The sequence below is a fragment of the Protopterus annectens genome, chromosome 10.part0 (assembly GCF_019279795.1).
Source record: "Protopterus annectens isolate FY-2018-M chromosome 10.part0, PAN1.0, whole genome shotgun sequence".
Taxonomy (NCBI): Eukaryota; Metazoa; Chordata; order Ceratodontiformes; family Protopteridae; genus Protopterus; species Protopterus annectens.
The window spans coordinates 1,811,834,665-1,811,860,857 of record NC_056744.1 but is presented as its reverse complement, the minus strand read 5'-3'; the positions used below and the strand labels follow the sequence as shown (position 1 = coordinate 1,811,860,857).

At 40.0% G+C, this 26,193-nt stretch overlaps 1 protein-coding gene across 3 annotated transcripts in view; it reads right to left on the bottom strand.

The window, feature by feature from the left end:
• The window catches only part of LOC122812883, a 169,493-nt gene extending 145,333 nt beyond the window's left edge, over window positions 1–24,160 (bottom strand). The window contains exon 1 of one of the 3 annotated variants that reach the window (XM_044084924.1): window positions 24,032–24,160. In XM_044084924.1, the coding sequence (XP_043940859.1) occupies window positions 24,032–24,082 (51 nt within the window). In that variant the 5' untranslated portion in view covers window positions 24,083–24,160. Of the gene's footprint in view, window positions 1–23,756; window positions 23,897–24,031 lie in introns of those variants that run through there. The other 2 variants (XM_044084922.1, XM_044084923.1) reach the window with 2 other exon arrangements.
• Between the last annotated feature and the right edge of the window lie 2,033 nt (window positions 24,161–26,193).

Genomic DNA, 26,193 nt, shown 5'->3' with positions numbered 1-26,193 from the left:
CTCTTGTGGCTGGTTGGATTGGAGGGGGGTCATGATTATTTCTGTTTGCCACAACAACATCCGTTGGTAAAAGCCTGAAGCTAGTTAGTCTTGGGTGCAAAGACGATGATTTCCTGCAAGGGGAGTGTTGAGTGTAGACATCATGGATAGGTCACATCTGGAATGTGTAGAGATGCATTTGACTGACAATGCACGCATTGAAGCACACAACCCAGCTAAGGGATCAGGGCATAAAGAAGTCTCTACGGGATGAGAGACACTTGACTACAGATGTTTACTGCACCACCAAAACACGTGAGGCAAAGTGGGCTGGCAGCTACAAAAGGGTGAAGGGTGCCCTGGTAGAGGTTAGATAGCTAAGGGAGGAAAGGATTAAAAAAATAATTAACCAAAACAAAGTTAGGGCAAAAAAAGAAAAAGATGCAATGATGGTTTTGTAGAAGAGTTCACCTAGGATGGATTTCGATTCAGTATCCAAGATGATCAAAATGAAAAATATTTAATAAACAGAATGATGTAAAATACTGCTGAAGAGAAGGAATTAAAATCAACATGGAACAAGAGGGTGTCTGAACTTCTGTACACAAATTAAATATTTTCAGCTTCCAGCTTGCTGGCATGAAAGACATGTTCCTTTCTGTGATATTAGCATGTCAGTTCAATTAACAGTTGGAATATCCAAGGTCAGGTCAAGAAGAGAAGACCCTATCTGAAAGCCAGTTTTACTCGCTCTGTGGTAGTGGGCTGTACAGGTACTGGGGGTTGCTACAGTAGGTAGACAGACAGACATCAAAGGGGTAGGATGCTGTCTGACTTCAGTAGGAAAGTGGATTCATGGAAGCATGTGCTCTCTTCTGGATTTTGGATTGACCCATCCAACTAGATTGGCCTGATGCTAGCACCCGCCCCTCCCCAAAATGAATATAAAAGGTGCGAATTTAACTCTAACCTCATTAGCCACTAAGTTACAGCTGCTGACAGCTGTACTCGTCCATCTGTCGACAAAGGGTTTACATCTAAAGAAGTACAACTGTACTTGTCCATCTATCAACAAAGGTTTTAGATCTAAAGAAGTACAACTGTACTCGTCCATCTATCGACAAATGTTTTGCATCTAAAGAAGTACAACTGTGTTCTTCCATCTATCGACAAAGGTTTTACATCTAAAGAAGTACAACTGTACTCGTCCATCTATCGACAAAGGGTTTACATCTAAAGAAGTACAACTGTACTCGTCCATCTATCGACAAAGGTTTTGCATCTAAAGAAGTACAACTGTACTCGTCCATCTATCGACACAGGTTTTAAATCTAAAGAAGTACAACTGTACTCGTCCATCTATCGACATTTTTTAGATCTAAAGAAGTACAACTGTACTTGTCCATCTATAAAGAAGTACAACTGTACTGGTCCATCTATCGACAGGTTTTAGATCTAAAGAAGTACAACTGTACTCGTCCATCTATCGAGAAAGGTTTTAGATCTAAAGAAATACAACTGCACTCGTCTGTCTATCAACACAGGTTTTAGATTTAAAGAAGTACAACTGTACTCGTCCATCCATCGACAGGTTTTAGATCTAAAGAAGTACAACTGTACTCGTCCATCTATCGACAAAGGTTTTACATCTAAAGTACTTTACTGCACTTTATTTCTCTGGACCCAAGGATGGTCAAACAGGGAGAACCTAGTGGTGTTCTTACTATCCTTCTATCTTTTCTCCCTTGGATTACACCCACTGCACTTTATTCAGTTAAAAAGTAAATTGGTAGAGCACAAAAGAAAATCACCACCACACAGTACAGTTGACAGGAAGAATGTATTCAAGGCCCTGCACTCAGCTTACCTTTTACAATGGCATCATGGGTTATATATGAGGGAAAGGATCATTACTGTGTTTGCCTTGGTCTCATAGCCAGCCTTAGGTATAGGCCAACTAGGCAGCCGCCTAGGGTGCCACTGTTGCAGGGGCATTTTTCCAGTATTTATTTGGTGTAGGTAGACCATGATGGGGGCACCAGGTGGTGTAGGGGGCACCTTGGGGCCCTTTTGCCTAGGGCACCAGTTGACCTAATTTGGTCTTTAAAGTCAACAGCTAGATGCAGGTAAAAAAGCAAGAAAACAAGGAATCTTCTTCTTCGTCTTCTTCTTTCGGCTTTTGCTGGTTAGGGGTCACCACAGTGGATCACCTGTCCGCTCACGATTGGCAGTGGAGTTTTACAGTGTCGAGTTGCCAGCCCAGTGCCAAACCTTCCACAGAAGGCACACACACACATTTACACCAAGGGCCAATTTAGAGAGTCCAATCCACCTACTGCGTGCCTTTGGGATGTGGGAGGAAACCGGAGCACCCGGGGGAAACCCACGCGACCACAGGGAGTACATGCAGACTCCGCACAGAAGGCACCCCAGCCGAGGATTGAACCGGAGAACCTCTTGCTGTGAGGTGGCAACAAGCTAGAAAAAAAACACTGTGATAAGGAACAGGGCATTCATTCAACAGGCTGATTTCAGATGTCATTGTAAACACATATGAGAGTGTAAAAGAACTATGGAGCAAATATGTACAGACACCTGCTTGCTGCCCTGCTGAGGGGCACACTTGCATAAATGCAGTAGAATGGCTCCAATAGGTAGAGATGGGAGTCCTGAGCTGACATCCATCAATTATTTTCATTTGCCAAAGCCATTACAGCAGTGTTTTGCAGAGAGGTGGGAAAAACCTCAAAGTTGACTGGTATCTTGTGTTGGTGTGGGTGGCTGTGTGTTTGTGGCGAGTGGAAGTGTGCCTTTGTAAGGGTAGTGTGTATGTTTTGCATTGTGAAATGGAGAGATTAAGAGTAAAACTGTAGTGACTGTGGTCCCTAGAGATTTCATCATTGCTTGATTAAGATGTACATTGGTCTGTGTTTATCAGTATATTGTCTGAGCGCCCTGTTTGGAGTATGGTTTCGCCACTACATCTGCTGGTACTGTTTCAATATGTATGTGTCATTAAGTATGTACATGCCTGTCTGATGTGGGGTAGTTGCAATGGAGAACAGATGAGTAGGAGTATTGTATTGCTTATCACCGTACCCCACAGGTGTCCCTAATTTTGGCTTGTACTTTTGCTCTGACATACTACAATCCATAATGCTTTTTGAAAAGGATGTTGGATTCTCATGAACAAATAAAGACATTTATTGCAATTAAAGACTTTTTTTCAGAAAATGAATGCTAATTCATGTAGTCTTATTTTGTGAGCTTACTAAATCATTAGCATTGCTACTTTCAAAAGTATATGATTTGGAAACGTTCTCCTTGAGTCTGCTGCTGAGATGATGAGAGACATGCTACAAGTATAAAACTATGACAAACTGCATAAAGCAACAGAAAGTACTGGGTCACATGAGATCATGGGAGGTCATCGTTAAGAATAAACAGAACTGTTCTGGTTATATAAAGTTTAGTATTAAATACCATAGTTGAAATTATACTATAACAAAATAACTATGCAAAGATAACCATGTGAGCAAATGAAATGCAATTCAAATCAAATATTTTATTGTGCAGATTTGAGAGGAAAACTACACCCTCTCATACAATTTAACTCAGTCGTTAGGATTCTTTTCTCCCTACAATATGGTTCCAACATTGTGTAGGTAACTTTTTAAAACTTTTATTTCCTTGCAATGGAGTTAAAGGAAGGGGAAACCCACCTACTTTTTTTTTTTTAAACTCAACTTCTCAAATACTTTGCAGAGAAATTCGCCTCCACCTGCATGACATATCACATTACATATTACCCTGTCTATCACATACTGCTGTCAGTTTTAGATGGGCAATTAATCCTGCTAATGTCAGGACCAGAGCAGCTGATATAAAAAAGACAGAAAGCTGTGGAATTGTTTCCACTGTTTTTATTACAGAGGGGAGGAGAATTTAACACTCCCCCTTCATAGCAAAACAAAGCAATTAGATCAGTCAGGGGTTTAAAGGCAATTGCCAACTCTTCTGACAAATTTACATAAGCAGCAGCACAGTATTGAGATTCTAAGCATTAAATGTTATTTAGAGTAGTTTATGTGTTGAGATAAATGTACTATCAAAGATTTCTGTGACATTTAGAGAAAAGTCAGAAAATATTTTTTCTTGTAAAGTATCAGTACATTTACCATTTTCAGCACCCCCCCCCCCACACACACACACCACACATACACACAAACAGGCCAGAAGTGCAGAAAGAGAGTTAGGTGGCAAATCTATCATCTAGGTGCACTGATAATATTATTCATAAAACGATCTTTTATGCTTTTTTTTTTACATCCTTCCAGAGGAGGGATGCACACCTGGTACGTGCAAATCCATTGTAAGAGATTCCCAGTGACTATGAGTCAGTCCTTACATTGTCAGAGTGCAAACCTAATATACAGCTGGATTACTTTAACATACATTTACTATGTGCGCTTGCATTAAGAACACTAAGAAAAGGAAATCAGAAGTACTTAACTGTGTTTAAATGCACACACACACACACACACACACACACAAACACTTTTGTACACATGCACTTTATATACAAACACATATACAGAAAAACATACACACACACACGCACACATACATGCTTTTGTACGCATGTACTTTATATACATACACATATACAGAAACTTTGTATGCATGTACTTTATATACATACACATATACAGAAACACATACACACGTGTGTGTGTGTGTGTGTGTGTGTGTGTGTGTGTGTGTGTGTGTGTGTGTGTGTGCATACAATGAATTATTTATAATAAACAACATAATATAGTTAAGCATTATTAATGTATACATTCTAGTAAATGTTGCTCAGTGATTTACTTGGTCACTGTCACACATTGGCTATGTGTTCCACATGCAATCTTGGTCAATGTCTTTCTGTCAATATTTTTTTTTATTTGTATTGAGAAGTGCATTCAATAATTATTATCTTTGCCAGTGTAGCTTATGTTGTGGCTGAAAAGGGTCCTGGGACCAGTTCACTTTCCTGGTTACCAAAGTATAAATAAATATGAAATAGAAAAAGGAGGGGGAACATGACAGAAATAACTGAGGAACTAGTAAAGCACATTTTAAGTCTGCATCATTCAAGAGAGAAAAATCCTCCCACTGAAGGCATTGGGAAGTAGCAGACAGACTAAGTTTAGAGTCCTGCTACTTGTAAATGTACAGCAAGGATTTTTACTGCAGTGCATGTTTTCACACCTCAGCATGAGAGTGTGGGGGAGGGTTTGTCAGATTTCTAAGGACTACAAAGAATTCCTCTTAGAAATACATGTTTTTATCTGCTTTCTTTTGCTGCAAGTAGCTAACAGCTGTTTATAGCATAGAACAACCTCTGGCAGACAGATAAATGAGGCTCAGTCAGGTAAACAGAGAAGCAGCTCTTTTACAGAAGGTGTGTTTAGATGACAGTGCTTCACAGTCCTGTCGTTATATTTTAATGGCACGATAAAACAGCACCACTTCCTTATGTCTGGCATGAGTCATCTAAAGAGGACTTGAAATGTATCCTGCAAGACAAAAAGAACTTTTACACTCAGCTACAACAATCATCCCTTCATCAACCTCAAAAATTTTGGACTGCTATTAATATGCTAATCTCCCCTGGCAAAGTGGCCACACCAAATCCACTAGGCTCTACCCCTGACTGCCCATTACAAACTGCCAATGCCTTTAACACTTTCTTCACCTCAGGTATACTTAAACTAGCAAACCAACAATGCCCTGATATCTCCAAACTCCCTACCCCCAGCCCCACTCCACCCCCATTCCACCTCAAACCTATACCCACATCTTATATCTCATCCTTGCTTCAGAAATTAAAACCTTCCACCCCCTCAGCTGACAACCTACCAGCTGAATACCTCCAACTAGGTACAAAAGCCATTGCCTACCCCATCTCCATACTTATTAATAGGACCTTAGACGAAGGTGTGGTTCCCTCTATCTGGAAAATCTCACATATTATCCCTCTCTTTAAAGGTGGTGACTCTTTGGAATATTCCAACTTCCGCCCCATAGCATTACTATCCCCTCTTGCAAAAATAATGGAGAAATGTATCCACAAGCAGCTACTAAACCACTTATTACACCATAACCTCCTAGCCAACTGTCAACATGGCTTTCGGCCATTCCATAGTACTTCCACAGCCTTACTATCCTTCATTGACTCTATCAACATCAACCGCAATAAAAATATTCTTTCTTCAGCATTCTTTGTAGACCTGTCCAAAGCATTTGACATGGTCAGTCATCAACTGCTCCTCCATCATTTAAAATCTCTCTCTCTTGACAATCCTGCCATAAACTGGTTCACATCCTACCTTGATAACTGAAAACAGGCTGTTCTCTGGCATAACCATCTCTCTGACCTCCTCCCCACCTCTATAGGGGTTCCACAGGGGTCTATTCTAGGTCCTCTACTGTTCTCCATTTTTATTAACGACCTCCATCTAGCCACCCCTCTATCAACTTGCATTCAATATGCAGATGACACCACCATTATTTGCTCTGCCTCAACACAATCTGAACTTCACTTTCTTACACAAAAGACCTTCACAACTATTGAGCATTGGTTCTCTAACCATTGTCTCCTCCTCAACCCTAAGAAAACCAAACTCCTGCTTTTTACACCCACTCATTTGTCTCCCTCCCTTAACTTCATACTGACATCCAATAATGGTACCCTTATCAATCCAGAACCTACCACCAAACTCTTAGGTATTACAAGTGACAATCTACTAAAATTTGATAACCACATAAACGCTACAATTAAATCTACTAACAGAAAACTAGGTTCTCTCTACAGAATCAAATCTTTCCTAACACCTGAAGCCAGAACTACTATAGCTAGAACCCACTTAATATCTACTCTATTATATGCCTCCCCCATTTATACTAATCTCTCCGAATATAATCTCAACAAACTATCTACAGCCTATAACAATATTGCCAGATTTGCCCAAAACTCTCCATATAGGACTCACCACTGTCTAAACCTAAAAAAACTAGGGTGGCTAGAGCTACCTCAACTAATAACATTTAACCAACTTACTATTGTCCACAAAGCCCTTTACCACCCCGATAACACTCCTATGCTCTCCACCCTCATAAAGCCTTATAACAATCTGAGGAGCCTACGCTCATCCAACAAAATATTGATTCATACTTCTTTATCTAATAACTTAGCAGGTGACACCTTATTTTCCAACTCAGTGGGTAAAATATGGAACCTACTACCAAATGACCTTACTTGCCTTACATCTCTCCCACTATTCAAAACTAACCTAAAACTATTCCTTTCCAACCACTGGCTATGCTCGTGCCATAACCCTGACTAACCCTTTTCCTTTCCTTTATTCCCACACTATCTTTTCCCTCTATACCCATTTCTTCTTACTCCCTCACTTTAGCAAATTAGACCTCCTCTCCTAGCTTGACTGCTCTTTTTCACTCACAAAAAGAACTTATTCTTCAACCTTCCTTATATTGCAACTGTGTATGTAACGTTAACTTAATCTCTGTCCATGCTAGAAATGTAGTTATATGCCATACTTAACTGCAGTAGTTTCAACTTGTATGTTTCCTCTATCATACCTTGGTAATTTTATGTTTCATTTTACTTTAGTTTATTTCTGTATATTTTGAAAATATTTTAGTTTTATCTTTTATCTTTATATGTTTATTTAGTTCTGTAGCGGAGCTTTTCTCCCCGGGCCTCTGCTGAAAATGGACATGTATCCAGCTGGTCTAGCCCGGTTAACAAATGTAAAATAAATAAATAAATAAAATAAAATTCTGGGAAGAAGGAGTGAAAGCAAGAAAATAAGATCACGTTACCAAGGCAGGTCCCATCATCCGCCATTTTGAGAGAAACACATTAAAATTGTAAAAGAAGCACTTGGAGTGATTTTGATGCATTAAAATAGCACAAAAACAAAGATACAATGAAAACATGTTTTTTTTTTAAGTTCTAAGGTGGAGTTTTACTTTAAGAAATGGATACATTGGCCAGACTAATGAAGAGACATATGAAAGAACAGTTTTAGTGACATGGGCAGTGCAGTGGTTAACATTGTCACCTCACAGCAAGAGGTTCTCTGGTTCGATTCTTGGCTGGGGTGCCTTCTGTGTGGAGTTTGCATGTTCTCCCTGTGTTCGCGTGGGTTTCCTCCGGGTACTCCAGTTTCCTCCCACATTCCAAAGACATGCATCTGGAGCATGTCTCCCTGGGCCACTGCTGAAAACAGGCTCTGTGGAACCTAGTCGGACTTTCCCGGTCAACAAATGATAAATAAATAAAAATAAATAAATACCACGCTGTCATTTATTTAATGTTGATTGTCATGCAAAGTTGACTAAATAGTTGAATTTAGCCAAGCTGGAAATGTGAGACTCTAGCTCACTGAAGGAGGGGAGATGGGAGGAGTAACTTGGCCAGAAACTGAAACTTGCAAACGTGTGCTTTGTAAAAAGTCTTTTTTATCTCAGTAATTTGTTGACACTTTTGCAAGCTTCTTTCAGAGAATGTGTAGTACATCAGTAGGAACAACATTTGTAAAACTTGGTGCAGACCAGTCAGTGACACAATGATCTGCAGACTCTCAAACTTGGCAGCTTTTTTTTTTTTTTTTAGTTGTTCCATTCTAAATGAATGGAAGTCTAGTCTGACAACAAATGGTAGGGCTACTTGTTCTCAGAATCTTTGAATAGGGCATTGTGGGACAGATGTATCTTTCCAAAGAATCAGGATGCCTGCTTTATGAGGGCAGAGAAGGATAAAAAGAAGAAAAACATGGAATGAGTACTTATTTTGTTACAGGCAACCTTGGGAGGTGCAGTATTTCATGGTAAGATAAAAATATGTTTTTTGTTCATGATTTGTCTGTAGTGGTCTTTAAGTACAGCCTCCTTATGATTTCTTTTTTGTTATCATCTCCAAAACTAAAACTTGCAAAACTCGTACTACACCTGCCTTGTAAAGCAAATATAAAGGAATCACTATAATGTTGTTAGTAAGAGTGTAACAGCCGCAAGATAACTGTCAACAAATACAAAAAGAGTAACTGGTTCCTGATCTGTCCATTCAGAAAAGCTGTGGATCAACCTAACGAGAAGTCATCTTCCTCCCTCTCTGGGTCTGTATAATACAGAGTATGAGGTGATAACGATCTTTCCAAGATGACAAGGTTGGGGAGTTTTTCTTCCTGTACTGAATTATACACAAGACTTCTACAGGTGTTTTTCAGTCATGCTCTACTAAAATACATTAAAATGTGAGCTAAGCAAAGAAATTACAGTAAAAATATTTATTTCATTAAGGCATAACTTACACGTAATAGCACACTGATTAACATACTACAGACATTTTTTCTAGCAATTCAGTTCAATTAACCCACTGAATGTTAAGATCCAAAATGTTTATGCAATACACATTTGCAATATACTTCTTGTAAGGCTAAGGACTTAAATTTCACTTGCTCCCTGGTTGTGTATGAAGAGAAAGAATGTTGCAAAGGTTTGGGCCTGCAATCTGAAATGTTTCCGATGAGCAAACTAAAGGATGTTCTGGAACCCCAAGAAAGAAGATCAATAAAAAATTGGCAATGCTGTTCTGCCCTTAATGTGAATCTGTAATGTTCTGCATAGGGATCTGCAGATCTTGTCCACCCTACAAACTATATCAGTAGCCTGTATAAGTTACAGATGTGGGTGCCAAATTTTGGGAACTGCACATTATAATATTTGCATACATCTGAACTGTACACATTTTCACATAATGTACAGTCTGTTCTCATAAAATTTGTGGTTTACTGGTAAATCACCGGAAACTGAAGTCACTAAATATTGACATACATTTGAGTTTCACACTCCATATTCTTCAGGAAATCATAACACAATTAGGATTATCACCTGTCTCACATTGCAAGGGACAGTCCCTCTTTGGGCAGTTGTGTCCTGCAAAGAAATCCAAAAAAAAATGGTAAATGTGAGATTTTAGGACAAACATATTTCCTATATTTTATGTAATAGTTGCATAACTGCTTCTTACTGAAGTTGGTGTGCCTTGTTTGCTGTGGCATAGACTGGATTCGGGCCTGTTGGATCTAGCTTTGTTTGTATAACTTGAGCACTAATCCAGGCATTCTCTAAAGTATTCAATTGTATTTATTACTGCTTGGTAGTAACTTGATTAAAGTGTAGCTATCATTCTAAGTCTTTTAGTTTAAGCACTTGGGCTTCAGACCAGTTGTTTTACATTAGGAAGGTTTGTGGCATGCACTGTGGTGGCAGGACAGGTAGCTTTCATCCTTCTAAGTTGGGAACTGCTGATTGAGAGCCCAGTGTCTGTTATTCTTAAAGTGTATTAGTTCTGGTTTAAGCACTTGGGCTTCAGGCCAGTTATTTTACATTAAGAAGGTTTGTGGTCTGCACTCTTGTGGGAGAAGAGGCTGGACTCTGCCCTTCTGAGCTGGGAATTTCTGGTTAAAGGTTTATAGTGCCTGAATATTTGAACTGTATCTTACTGAAATTGGTACACCTTGTTTGCTGTAGCATAGACTAGATCCAGGCCTGCTGAATCTAGCTTTGTTTATATGCTTGTTGTTTGTTTGCTTGTTATTTCCCTGGAACGCTAATTTCACCTAATACGCAGCTTCTCAGCGCTTCTGTGGATCACTAGTGATATCTACTGTACTTATTTCCTTGTTTCACTTGAAAGAAAGTTACTGTTTGTCATTTTTGCATTTAAGTTACCTGTAACACATTGCACTTAAGTTACCTGGCACTTGCTTGCTAAAGCAATTATATAAGTCAGCACTAAAAATTAAAAGCATTACACCCTCACTCCCCACTGGCCCTTGTTTTCAATTATTAAGGAATTCCCAATATTATTCTAGCATATCCAAAGGTCAGTTGTCAATCTCCTCTCCGGTCCAGCTGGTGAATCTGGGAATCTTGAGGCAATGTTACAACTGCCTCATGTACACAGACAACCCTCTCCTCCTCCCAACAACCTCCAACACATGTGAGAGATGCAACCATATAGCCAAACTGGAGGCTAAGCTCTCTCAACTCAGTACTGGCATAACCAGTCAGGAGGAGAAGGAAACCACACTCACTACAATTCCAGTCTCACATAGACCTACCACGACAGCAAACCAAACACATAATCACACAAAAACATACTCGGAGGCTCTAAATAAAGATCTGCCTAAGCAGCAGAGACCTCCAAAGCAGACACCCAAGCAACCGCTACCCCAAAACAAAACACTTGCAACACGTATCTCACAAAGCCAGTGTGCCGAACAGTCACAGCCCTTAAGACTAAACAACACACCTGATACACTTGTAATAGGTGACTCTATCGTCAGGCACACTGACGTCCCGCTCACCAGGCTGAACAAGGAGAGGGTCACGGTGAGCAGCCTGTTGGGCGCTAGGATCCGCCACATAACACAAGCACTCAGGTCACTCCAAGGCAAGTACAAATATGACTCAGTCATTGTCCATGCTGGTGTAAATGACCTGAGACGTACCTCCCTGGACTACATGAAAAGAGACATAAAGGAGCTCTCTGAGCATGTGGCCCAGGCCGGTATGACCCTGACCTTGAGTAGCATCTTACCCTCACCAAGAATGATGCCACAATATGAAGACAAGATGATCAATTTCAACAATTGGCTTAAGTACTGGTGTCATTCAAAGGGGATCCAATGCCTGTCAACTTGGGATGATATGCTCGACAAGCCACGATGCTTCGCTAGGGACGGCTTGCACCTGTCACCCCTGAGATTTTGGATATTGGCAAAGGCTGTTGCTACCCCCATAGTGCCTTTTTTAGGCAAGGCTCAAAAGACAAACCCACCTCCATAGGTATCACAAGGGATAAGAAACTAAGAGTAATGCTACTCAACACCAGAAGTCTAAACCTCAAGATGCATGCACTCAAAACTCTCCTTAGCATGGAGAACATCGATATCTGTGCAGTAACAGAAACCTGGTTCAGGGCTCCCGAGAGCACCCCAGCACTACCAGGTTATACCTCATACCATGCTTTTCGGCCCCAAAACTTGGACTGAACCACAAAAGGAGGGGGAGTATCGATATTCATCAAAGATACCCACACCTCCAGGTTGGTGGCAAAGCACAAAGCATCAGAGACTATCCATGTGCAACTAACAGTGGGTAAAACTGCCTTCCAGCTTATAGCCTGCTACAGACCACCCTCCCAAACCCAGGAACCCCACTCGGCCTTTCTGCAAACACTGGAAAATATGAAGGTCTCTCCAAACACCATTATATTGGGCGACTTCAACTACCCAAACATAGACTGGGAGCATTACTCTAGCGCCAACACCCTAGCCCAAAGGTTCCTAGAATTTATAAACTCAAATTCTATGGAACAACTTGTTACCACTCCCACAAGAGGGGAAAACATACTGGACCTGATCATCACCAACATGGGGACTCTATGCTCCAGACCAGAAGTGTATCCCTCACTGGTAAGATCAGACCATAAACTAATCTCACTGGATATTCACATCCCGACCCCACCCCCTGCCCAGAAAACCATAGTGAAAAACTTCTCTAAAGCAAATTTCACACTCCACAAAACCGAGGTGGAATCCTTCAAAGCCCCCGGGCCTGTGGAAAATACTGCCCAGACCGCAGAATCCTTTATAAACGCATTCTATGAACACCTTCAGGAATGCATGGATCATGCGATCCCAAATAAAACCAAGACCCAATCCTCCAAAGGCAGGCGTCCTGTCTGGTGGACCCCAGCCATAAACAAACTATACAATAGAAGGAGGAAGCTACTAAATGATAGAGCAAAATCCAAAAAGGGAAGGCATCACTGATCAGTATTAGCAAAAAACTACGGGCACTCATAAAATTGTCTAAGACCAGCTTCGAGAGAAAAATTGCACAGGACACTAAGGATAATCACAAGGCTTTCTTTAGTTATGTTAGGAACCTGGGTGGTAATTCCCAGATATGCTCAGAATTAGTCAAAAATGACAAAAAATACACTGAACCCACAGACATTGCCAACATCCTAGCTGACAGGTTCAGCGCAAACTTCTTCCCCCCACCAAAAGGGCAAATATCTATCCCAGCAGAGTGCTGCCCCCCTGACAGGCTCAGGTAAGAGCCGCCCTCTCCAAAGCAAAAAACACAGCATCAATGGGACCAGGCAGTGTCCTGGGCTGCGTCCTACATGAACTCCAAGAAGAGCTAAACCCAAACATAAAACTACTGTTCAATCCCAGCCTTACTACAGGATATGTGTCCAAAGAGTGGCGTACAGCAACAGTGGTCCCTCTCCATAAAGGTGGTGCCTCAACGGATCCTGGAAACTATCGCCCCATAAGCCTGACTAGCTTGGTCTGCAAAGCTATGGAAAGGATCATCATGGACCTCATAAATAAAGATATTGGGGACCTACAGACACTGGATCCTACCCAGTTCGGCTTTGTTAAGGGCAGATCCTGCCTCTTAAACCTGGTTGATTTCTTTGAAACAGTCACCAAGGCCATTGACGAGGGGAAGGTGGTCCACACAGCCTACCTGGACCTTGCAAAAGCCTTCGATAGAATACCCCACTCGGGCATTATAGATAAGCTCACCAGCTTAAATATAAACCCCTATGTCACTAGATGGATTGCAAACTGGCTCAAGGACAGAACCCACATGGTTAGAATTGCTGGAGCCATGTCAGACTCCAAACCAGTTACAAGTGGTGTCCTACAAGGCTCAGTCCTGGGACCTCTCTTGTTCGGTATATATTTCTTGGAAGTACAGGCCAACACGGAAGGGCTGTGGCTGACCAAGTTCGCAGATGACTGCAAACTGGGCACCATAATCGACTCTCCAGCCGACACAAGCATCCTCCAAAAGGGCCTCATAAAAACAGACAACTGGTGCCAGAGCCATGACCTCAAGCTAAATGCCAAAAAGTGTATAGTCATCCCCTTTGGCAAAAACAAAGTGCCCACAAATTACCACATAGGTGGTAATCCATTAAGTACAGAAGAAGTAATTAGGGACCTGGGGACCCAAGTTGATAGCAATCTCTCATTTGACAACCATGTGGCCAAAGTGGTTAGAAAAACATTTTATATAGCCCACCTAATCATGAAGGGATTCACATCTAGATCAGGGGAGGTCATCGTGCCTCTTTACTCATCCCTCATCAGGCCCATAATTGAGTACAATGCCCCTTTTGGGATGTACCTTACCAGACACCTGCAGCAACTGGAAAGACCCCAAAAGTACCTCACCAAGAGGATCAAAGGGCTCAAACAGATGCCATATGCTTCCCGGTTAAAGAAACTCCAGCTCTACTCAGTGGCATACCGCCTGTTCAGAGGCGATCTGTGCCTGACATATAAAGCCATGTCCAACCCGGAATTAATGGACATGCTGCACCTCAGAAAATCCAAATCATATCAAGGTACGCGCTCGAGAGACTTGAACCTCAGCACTGAAATAAATAGGACATGCTGGAGGGACAGATTCATAACCCAGACGCTCCCTTCACTCTGGAATAAAATCCCAGTCCAGGTTAGGCAGAGTCCCTCATTGACTCTCTTCAAGAGGAATCTTGATGAGTGGATGGGAGATCGTAGGTTTACCCCGGGTATCACTTCTGTGTCACTGTTAGACAGAGGCACAGTATACTAACCTCGAAAAAGGGCATAGCAAAATAAATTTAAAATGGGTGGCGAAAGCCAAACACATTCTGGCTAGGCTTATAAATGCCCTAGGGCAGATAGCCTAGTATGAACCTATGAACCTATAAAACAGTTGTTTCTGTATCTGAAACACCTAAATGTTATAAAAAACAGAATAAGCAACTAAAATTCTACAAGAACACACTTTTATTTAGGCAAAAATGTGAAATTCTGTCCTTTGAATTGGCCGTGGATGTGTTTTGCCCTGCAAAATCTGATATTTGTCCCAAAAATGTCCCACTTTGGGCATTTGAAAAGGTGGCAACCCTATAACACAGATCCAAGTATTCTAGCACTTTCTAAGTTTATAAGAACAATATTTAAAATCTGTCTCTATTTTTGTGCCTTTGTTCCACCATCATTTTAGGGTTTGCCCAGATTTCTTGCACTAAGAGTTTGAGAGACATGAATATTTGCATTAGTAACCCTTTACCCAGTGCTTGTCTAAAATTTATTAAGTAGTTGACTGCCCACCTCAGAGGAAAAAGAAGAAAAGAGTGTGGTTTGTTTGCACATTTTAAAATCATCTATTGAGAGATAAGCACAGAGTTTAATAGACACACCTCCTGGGTATTGCTATTTCTCTTCTGACTCATTTGAATCACTCTGGCCTTGGATTCGAAAAAATCAGCATCTGTACCTGAACAGATTAATGGATAATAATTTATTTTATGTAGAAGCTTGTTTATACATGGTGCTGAAATGTCTCAGCAGTAAAGGAAATGGTGAATACAGTGTGCAAACAAGTGGTCCCTATGGACCCCCCCACACAAAATAGGCAGAGTAAAAGACTGATCCTGCATTTGTTATTTTTATCTGAAGTCCAAATCACTCAGAACAAGATAGACAATCACTTTATCAACTGCTGCAGATCATCTTCCATGTACCTGGAGGACCATGAAAAAGTTATAAATGCTCTAGCTGAATTGCCCATAAACTTCAATATTACTATCATGTTGAATTTCAATTATCCAGTTATTAACCAGAAAAAAACGCTATTATGGTAACATTCCCAGTGGTTCATGGACCTAATAAATGCAAACTCCCTAAAACTTACCAGCACCAGGGGTTCTAATATTCTAGGTTATATTCTAACAAAAATAACCCTTTCTGTGTCATTCTGGTTTTATCTACATCCCTGTCCTAATCCAATAACAAAACAGTGGTCATTGCTTTCATTACCAGAAACTACTCCATAGCAAACACTACTGAACTTAAGGACTTAAAAAAGTCACAACAAACTTTCAAAATTCCACTGCAATACTTCTGTCACAACGGACATCCACCTCAGAGTTTTAATCATATGTGCTAAAATGTACCAAGCAAGCAGTCTCTAACTGGACCAAATATTATGGGAAATTTAAAAACAAACTATCTTGGTGGTCTACTTCCATAAACAATTTCTACAATAAAACAAAAACTAAATACCTACAGCAAATGTCTTGTCACATAAAGGACTAATTCAAGAAAATTTGTACAGCAAAAAAGCACCGTTAGGAAGGTGAAAGTTACAGCGGTTACCCTGGGTCTAAAGCACTATTAGGTATTAGTGGCCCTACCCCTAAAGATATAACAGTTTGGCTAATTCAAACCATTTATCCCTAAAAGGCATACAGAACGCCTTAATTATCATTTCCTTTATAATTAGCTCTAAATGGAAAGAAAACAGGAAAAGTGCTACTAAACTGACCAAAAGTACACTTTAGGTAGTAAAAATCAAACTGATAAGCCTACTTTAACCCTGACTAAAAATCCTAGCATACTTACTGAGAAGTGCAGGCTGTAACATCCTTGTATCTGGCTTAGCCCTGCTCCACTCGGGCTCACTACGCTCTGGATCGCTTTGCACCCCTCCCTGCCCTCAGTTCCCACCTGCCCCCACTATTACCAGATTTATACTCCATATACCACACCCCTCCTGTCTGAAACAATCAGCATTCTACACCTCACCTCCTACCTAAACCAAACAGCTTTGTACACCACTTCTTAACACAACCCTCACCCTTAGCAAATACCATCAACCTGCAGAACCCTGGTGACTCTAGAATTCATACTCTATCTCTGCCTCCAACCATGCTATCACTTAATACACTGTCACTACCCTCCCTACTATGCTTCCTATTAATTCTATATCTCATCTCCACTTATGAAAATTAATACTACTTAGGATTTCAGTATCCAAAAGGTCAAACCACCCCATTTGTGTCAAATATGGCAGGACTCTTCCCAACTTGGCCTATACCCAACTCCTTAAACACTATTTACCATCAGCCCATGAAACCTAGATATATCAGCTCAAAATCTAAACAGTATCAACAACTTATTAACACATTTTTGAAGCTTACTATGAACTTGCACTGCAACCTCACAAAGGATGGAGACATCCACTCAAACCCTGGCCCTATCACTTCAGAAAACTCTACCTCAGATGCGGATAACCCTATAAAAATGCTATATATCAATAGATCTCCCAACTCTCTTCTGATCTGCCATCTAAATATCAGAAGCGTAAATAACAAAGTCCATAACTTACATGCCCTCCTAGAAACCCAATCCCTTGGAATACTGTGTCTAACTGAAACCTGGCTAAAACCAGGAACCTTAGATAATGAAGTTCTACCACCTGGGTATAACATATTCAGACTTGACAGGACCACTAGGAAGGGAGGTGGGATAGCTGTTCTATTTAAATCTACACTAAATGTTAAAATTGATCCCATACAACCACCCCAAGTCAACAAAGCAGAAATACTTTCTACTAAACTCCAGATTAATAAAAACAAATGTATAAATATTGTCTGCATATATATTCCACAACTTTACTGGAGAAAACCACTTGATAAAACAATGAACAGTAGCAAAGCTTTCAGGCAAAAAAACCCTTCTTCAGTGCATTACAAGTTACAAATATCAATCTGAATTTATACAAGGTCTCTATCACATGACCAGCAGCCCATTGATCATATGACACACACAGAAAATAAAATATAGTACATTCTCTGAAAATTCTTTAAAAAATGTATGTACTCTATAAAACCATATATGGAAGCTTATGTAGAACAACAAAAACTATTTCATCTAAGCTTAGTTTGTTGTAAGCGTTTAAGAACAGGTTTTAGAGTAATGACATCATTAAGTCCTGGGGGGTGATCAGCTGCCAACCTTATCATCCATTCATATTCCTTCAATTCAAGCAAATTATTAATATCACCACCACGAGGTGTTCGTTTAACAATGTCAATAACTCTAAAGGAAAACTTATGGTCTGTGCCGTGTTCGGCTATATGTTTATATAATGCATTAGTGACTACTGATCTTCTAATCTCTGATTTATGCTCCACTATCCTATCTTTTAATTTTCTTATAGTTTTTCCAATGTAGAATGATGGGCATCTTAAGCAATTAGCCATATAAACAACACAGACTGTGGTACAAAGAGCTTTTATACTAAATGAATAGAGTTTGTTGGTTATGGGATGTCTAAATAGATGACTGGATTCACTTAAAATGTCAGAACAACAGGAACAGTTCATACATTTAAAAGTCCCGGGATTAGTAATTACAGAAGAAGAATAAAAGTTCAGGTCCTTATAGCATAATTTTTGTTTTAAGGTCTTCAATTTTCTATAAGAAAAATATGGCCTATCACCTAGGATTTTTCTAATATCCATAGAGGCCATCAAAATCAACCAGTTTTTATGTATGATTTGTTTAATTAAATGTGTTCTAACATTAAAAGATGTAACAAATCTAATTTTTTCATCATGTCGTTTATTCTCAATTTTATTAGTTCCTTCTAGATAAATTGGTTTAAGTGTAATAGCTCTATCCATAATAATCCTATCTTTTGCCTCAGTTAATAATTTACTATCATATCCACTAGATACAAATTCTTTGTACATATCATTAAGTTGTATATAAAAATGGGACTCTTCAGTATTTAATTTGCTCACTCTATTAAACTGAGATGTCACGATACCCTTAAAGATGTGAGGGGCATGCATACTTTTATAATGCAGATATCGTCCCGAATGTGCTTCCTTCTGATAGATGCTCATACGAAACGAGCCATCTACCAGGTGCAACTTTACATCTAAAAAAACTATCATCTCATTCGAGAATTCCATCTTGAACTTCAAAAAATCTGTTACATTATTCACAGATCATAAGTTTTCCTTTTCCTGTTCGTTGTTTTATCAAGTGGTTTTCTCCAGTAAAGTTGTGTTTTACCATCGCTGTTCTTTTGGTTTTATTTATATTTGCATATATATTCTCCCAGGGAATAATACCAACACATTGGAAGACATCCTCTACTGGTTAGCAAATAGATATCCACAAGAAACAATAGTATTGGGAGATTTCAATATTGACTGGAACACCTGCTCCTCTCAGTCTCCTACCACACATGTAAACCTTTATGGGTTTTCACAGTTCATATCCACCCCCACCAGGATAGGAAAACTTAATCACAAAGAGAGTATACTAGACTGGATACTAATCAATAGCCATTCCCAAATGTATATTTCAGAAACCATCCCTGATGACCTCAGTGATCACTTTCTCACCTTTATATGTAAACAGAAAAACCAATAACCAGCACCAGCCCTCATATAGAACAGTAAGAAATAATAAGAACTTTAGTCCTATTAAGTTCCAAAATCATGTAAATGGTTGGTCCTAAACAAATTTCCCCTTGAAGAGGCTGTTGCCTACTTTAACAATAAATTCCTCAGCATCCTCAATGCTCATGCTCCTGCCTGCTCTGCTAGGACCAAAACAAAAATCGCACTATGGCTCTCTAAAGAGACCAGATCTAAAATCAAACTCAGAAATAAGGCATGGGATACATGGCATGTTACACATGCACCTCTAGACCAAATTAAATTTAAGCAATTAATGAATGAGACAAAAAATCCACTCTACTGGACAAAAAAGAATATTACTTCCAACTCCAACAGAGAAATCAAAATAATCCACAAAAGTTCTGGGCAGGTTTAAATAAACTATTGCGCCCAGGTCAAACCACTACCCCACCTCCTTCAGCCTCTACTAATAAATCATCTGAGGATGTCACTAACACCTTTAATAGTTTCTTTACTGATACTATCCAAGCCCTAGCTAGCCAATTACCCCTTAACTTCTCTAACACACAGATAACCACTCCCATCTTCCAATCAACCATCAGCTTCCAGGCAGTCCCTACAACCGTCATTCGTTCCCTAATAAAAAAATTAAAACCCACTACCTTAGCTGCTGATCTTCTCCATCCTGAATACTTGCAAAAAGCTGCAGATTCCATAGTGTACCCTATCTCCATTCTGATAAATCACTCCATATCTGAAGCAAAAGTCACCTCTATCTGGAAAATATCTCGTCATACTCCTCCATAAAGGTGGTAGCTCTACTGAGTTGTCCAATTTTAGGTCCATAGCTGTCTTGTTACCACTTACTAAAATTATGGAAAAATGCATCCAAAAACAACTTCTGTACTATCTAACTCAGAACAATCTACTGGCCAATTCTCAGCATGGCTTCAGGCCACATCATAGCACCACCACTGCCCTACTCTCCTTCTCAAATATTATAAACCATAACAGGAACAATAGTAAATTATCCTCTGCCCTCTTCTTGAATCTTTCAAAGGCTTTTGACATGGTCAGCCACCATCTACTTATCAACACCCTGAAAACAATGTCACTGGGCAGTCACTCACTCCAGTGGTTTCAGTCGTATCTGGATAATAGGCAACAAGCCGTCCTATGTCATAACAAACTTTCTAACCTCCTGCCTAACACCCTAGGTGTCCCCCAGGGATCTATACTGGGACATCTTCTGTTGTCCATATTTATCAACGACCTTCACACTGTCATACCGAAGGTTAATTGCATCCAATATGCGGATGACTCCACATTGATCTGCACAGCCACCTCCCAACTAGAGCTGCAGTCAATAACTTAGAGTTCCTTTAACCAAATTTGAAAACTGGCTTGCTGACTGCTGTCTGCTCTTAAATCCCAGCAAAACAAAACTACTACTTTTTCCCCCACGCAAAGATCCCCATTGTTATCCTTTACCATTATGTCCAATAATGGTACCATAAGCGCCCCAGATCCCCATACAAAACTATTAGGAATTATTATCGATAAAAATCTTAAATGTGATGTGCACATCAACAAAATTGTAAAAACATGTAAACAAAAAACTTGGGTCACTATATAGGATAAAGCCATTCCTAACCCCATCTACCAGAACTGCCATTGCCCGCTCCAATCTGCTCTCTACCCTATGTTATGCCTCCCCTGTACTTACCAACTTAAATAAAACCGAACTTAACAAACTCTCTAGCTGCTACAACCACATAGCTAGATTTGCCACTGGCCTGCCCTATAGAACACACCACTTTATAAACCTAAGTAATCTTGGATGGCCAGAGCTACCTAGACTGTTTCAGTATAACCAACTTATATTCGCTCATAAAGTACTCAAACAACCTGATAATACTCCGGCACTAAAAAAAAAAAACATTATCTGTCCCCACCATAACCTCAGATAATTATGCTCATCTAATAGACTCGTAGTACAAACTATCAAACCCAACAACTCAGCCGGGGACACCCTCTTCGCCAACTATGTTGGCAAAATTTGGAACTCTCTACCTGCTGACCTTACCCTTGAAACATCGTTATCTCGATTCAAAGAATGTCTCAAGCAGTATTTCATGTCTCAGTGGTTATGTCCATGCTCCAAGCCTGACTAAATGGTTAGCTTCTCTTGTATACCAACACTATTTTTGTAACTCAAATGTCTTGTGCTATTTTTATTATGCTATATGATATGCTTGAGTCCATGTACAACTGATACTCATCAACAGACTTTGTAACCTGTGATAAAAGTGCGCTTTGTTAAGATCCTTGTGTAAACTTCCTTTGGAGCTTTTCTTCCTGGGCCTCCGCTGAAAATGGACATGTATCCAGTCGGACTATCCCAGTCAACAAATGTAAAATAAAAATAAATAAATAAATAAACACAAACTAACAGCAGCAGCAACAGAAACCAAGGATAATTATAAATCTTTCTTCTGTTACATCAGAAACAATACTCAAGCAATACTCTTGAGCTATTCCATAACAATACCCTATTTGCTCTAAAGGATAGGCCAACATGCCAGCAAATAAACTTAGTGCTAATTTTTAACACCAACTACAGTCAGAGAAATTCCACAAATTCTTGAGTCACAACCCTCTCAAAGAACTGCAGTGATCAAGATATAACTGCCTCCTCCAAATTGTAAACTATCATGCCAGAGGCCCTGATAACATTACCTGTGCCCAAGCACTAGTGCCAAATACACCTTATCACAGCCTCTCTTAAACCTTTTCTAGCCCCTTCACTGATTATGTTCCTAAAGTTTAGAAAATGGCCATTGTAATGATCTTACACGCAGCCCTACCATCAGCACTGGTTACTACAATATTACCCTAAGCAGTTTAATTTGCATTGCCGTGAAATGCATTGCATCACCCTTTATAAGCCTAGATACTGAAAACCTTAACACTCTGTATAGTCACCAATTCAGGCTCAGCAAAGGTAGGTCATGCCTACCTGACCTAGCAAACTTCTTTTTCAAAAGTCAGAGAAGCTGTGGGTAGTGGCCATGCAGTTCAAAAGGCATATGCTGATTTGGCTAAAGCCTTTGACATTATTCTTCAAGATGAAATTGTCAGCAAACATTAAGACATAAGCACAAACCATGTATATTGTGAGGTGGATAGCAAGGCAGTTGTCAAAGAAAATACACATACTTTCAGCAGACAAAACCATCACAAAAAGCTAGATGATGACCAGTGGTATCGCTGAGGGCACTGTATTGGGACCCCTCCAAGTCAGTATCCACTTCTCCTACCTTCAGTCCAGTAACCCAGACCAACAGTTAACTGAATCTGCTAATGATTGCAAGCTGGGTGTTTTTGTTCACTCAGCTTTCAGTACTTCACTGCAGCTTAGTCTATACCTTGTACATAACGAGCGTAAAGAAAAAGGGCATAAACTAAATGCTAAACAATGCACTGCTGTTTGGTTCAGTTTGGAAAACAAAGCTGTTACACTGCCTACTGTATAGAAGACATCCCTCTGCAGAATGATTCAACCATTAGAGATCTAAGTACTTTCACTGACAATTCCCTGTCTTTAACCATAACAGCATGAAAAAAAAAACTTACATTTGACCCAAGTAACATTTAAACATATCTCATCTCAATCAAAAGAAGTTTATAATCCCTTTCCACTCATACCTTACCAGACCAATTATTGAATACAATGTCCTTTTTACCATGTACCTGTCTACACATACTGCATAACTTGACAGACCCCAAAGTTTCCTAAATAAAATGGCTGCAGGCGTGTAGACCCTTAGCTACTAAAACAGACAACAATCCCTAGCGCTATATGCAATGTCTCTCTTATAAATTCCTCTGTGTTTTATGTTAATAATTTACAGACATGAAGGTGTACAACATCCTTTATCTACTACACCTGCACAAATCTAGCAGTGCCACAAACACCTGCAATAAGGATTTAAACATTCAGCAATAAGTAAACAGAAGACTTTGGCATGGCAGACCCATTCATGCTAAACAGAGTGAAAGCCTTGCCACCTTTAAGGTCCTTACAAACTGGATTAGTAGACAGAAACTCTCCCCGGGCCGAACTTCTGCTGCCCTTCCAAGTCAGGGGAAGAAGTGTTATGTGAGCGTGGGTGATAGCAAAGCTTTATTGATTTTTGGACTGATCTACCTTGTAGATCGTATTATCTAAAACTGAAAGATAAAACTAGGAGATGACTTATGCAGTGTAAGTTTCAGATTATTTGTAAGTAACTTAGTAATTAGTAAAAGTAAGGAAACAGCATGTAAGTTACTGGAGATAGCATGAGTATGCCGTACGCTTTTGCAGTTTAATCAACATCATCAAATGCCATGTATACCTCACCTGTTTTACGTTTATACCTGTAGACTTACAGACGGATTTCATTTCTGTAGCACCACATTCCTAAAATAATTTCAGGTCAGCTGGGGCTGTTGCACTTTAAGAGCTTATCTGCAACTAGAAACTCTTCAAATAAGTCTTTAAAAAATGATTTTGCTGCCACCTCCTCTTAAGTTGACAAGTGTTTCTTGGAGCCTCTGAAATACCTGCAGTTCCTAATAGCACCCCAGCAAGCGTATAGAATTAACACTTAATTGACTGTCTGCAGACAGACTTACCTTTGTGTCTTGATAGATGCTCAGGTACTGTTTATCCTCATGCCATGACATGGAGTTAAATAAGCCCCTTCTGGTGACACAAATTGAAAGTGAAATTAAAGAGGCAGGAATTCCCCAGTGTACATGAAGTTCCCAGTTCCCAGAAAGACTGTTTTGTTGCTGATAAGGCAATCAGTAATCAGGCAGGTACGGCAAAGCTTAGTCAGGAATCCTACCTGCTGCTGGCATTGCATGACACAATAGCACACCTTTCAGAGCAGTCAATTTTATGTCTCTAACCTTGACATAATAAACAGCAATCCCTCTGTAAAGTCACAGCAGTCCCTTAAGCAGATTTTTAAACAAAACATGCTTCTTAAATCCCAGTAGTTCTCAACCTCTTAGCACAAGAATCTGGATGGGGGGGGGGGGGGCTAAAAATTAGGGGCAATTTTTAAATATGGCTCTTGTAAACTTAGAAAGTTGTTAGAATTAAAGGTCTTCTCTTACAATGCATTTATATGAAGGATATGAAGTCTGAAACTCAAATTACTTTCATTATGTAATTAATTCACTCCTCACTGATTTGCCACAAAAATCAAGAAAATCACAAATTTTATGAGAAACTGACCAAAAATATGATGCAAAAATCTAGACATTCTGCGAAAATCTGTACAGTTAGTAGGTATTGAATCCTACACATTACATGCTTGCAGGTCCAGGAACACAAAAATTCAAGAAGTGAAATGCAAAAGTTGTTACTTGTATATAATGAAATAATGGCACATCAAAAAAAATAGTGTTGTTGTTTATTAATAGATGGTAGACCAGCTATAAACTGGTAGGATTACAGTGGGGTTAGTAAAGGGCTCTAGATTCTGCGGAAGAACAGGGGGAGGAGCTAACACAGGTGCGACAGAGGATAGGCTGAAGCCTAATGGTAAATCCGAGATGAATGCACCTGGCAGTAAACTGCAAAGTGATGACTATGCTCTGTTTACAAAAAGACCGTTGCCATGAAATCATGGGACATATATAAATTAATCAATAGTGCTGCTAGAATGTGCAAATGACAAATAGCAGAGACTAAGTCTGCAGTGGTGGCTCACTCATACCTTTCAAATGTCATAGGTTCATACTAGGCTATCTGCCCTAGGGCATTTATAAGCCAAGCCAGAGTGTGTTTGGCTTTTGCCACCCATTTTAAATGAGTTTTGCAATGCCCTTTTTCGAGGTTAGTATACTGTGCCTCTGTCTAACAGTGACACAGAAGTGATACCCGGGGTAAACCTACGATCTCCCATCCACTCATCAAGATTCCTTTTGAAGAGAGTCAGTGAGGGATTTTGCCTAACCTGGACTGGGATTTTATTCCAGAGTGAAGGGAGCCTCTGGGTTATGAATCTGTCCCTCCAGCATGTCCTATTTATTTCAGTGCTGAGGTTCAAGTCTCGAGCACGTAGCTCAATGGGATTTGGATTTTCTGAGGTGCAGCATGTCCATTAATTCTGGGTTGGACATGGCTTTATACATCAGGCACAGATCGCCTCTGAGCAGGCGGTATGCCACTGAGTAGAGCTGGATTTTCTTTAACCGGGCAGCATATGGCATCTGTTTGAGCCCTTTGATCCTCTTGGTGAGGTACTTTTGGGGTCTTTCCAGTTGCTGCAGGTGTCTGGTAAGGTACATCCCAAAAGGGGCATTGTACTCAATTATGGGCCTGATGAGGGATGAGTAAAGAGGCACGATGACCTCCCCTGATCTAGATGTGAATCCCTTCATGATTAGGTGGGCTATATAAAATGTTTTTCTAACCACTTTGGCCACGTGGTTGAGAGATTGCTATCAACTTGGGTCCCCAGGACCCTAATTACTTCTTCCGTACTTAGTGTATTACCACCTATGTGGTAATTTGTGGGCACTTTGTTTTTGCCAAAGGGGAAGACTATACACTTTTTGGCGTTTAGCTTGAGGCCATGGCTCTGGCACCAGTTGTCTGTTTCTAATGTCCTTGTTTTTGTATCATGTTTCTACTATGTACCTCATAAAAATGTTTCATTTTCTGATAAAATTCACCAAGGATTGCAGAGAATCATTAACGTTGGGCATTAGAGCCTTCTACTCTCTGTTGTTCAGAAAAGTACAATATTGTTGCAAAACCTGTTGCTCCATTAACTTTTAAG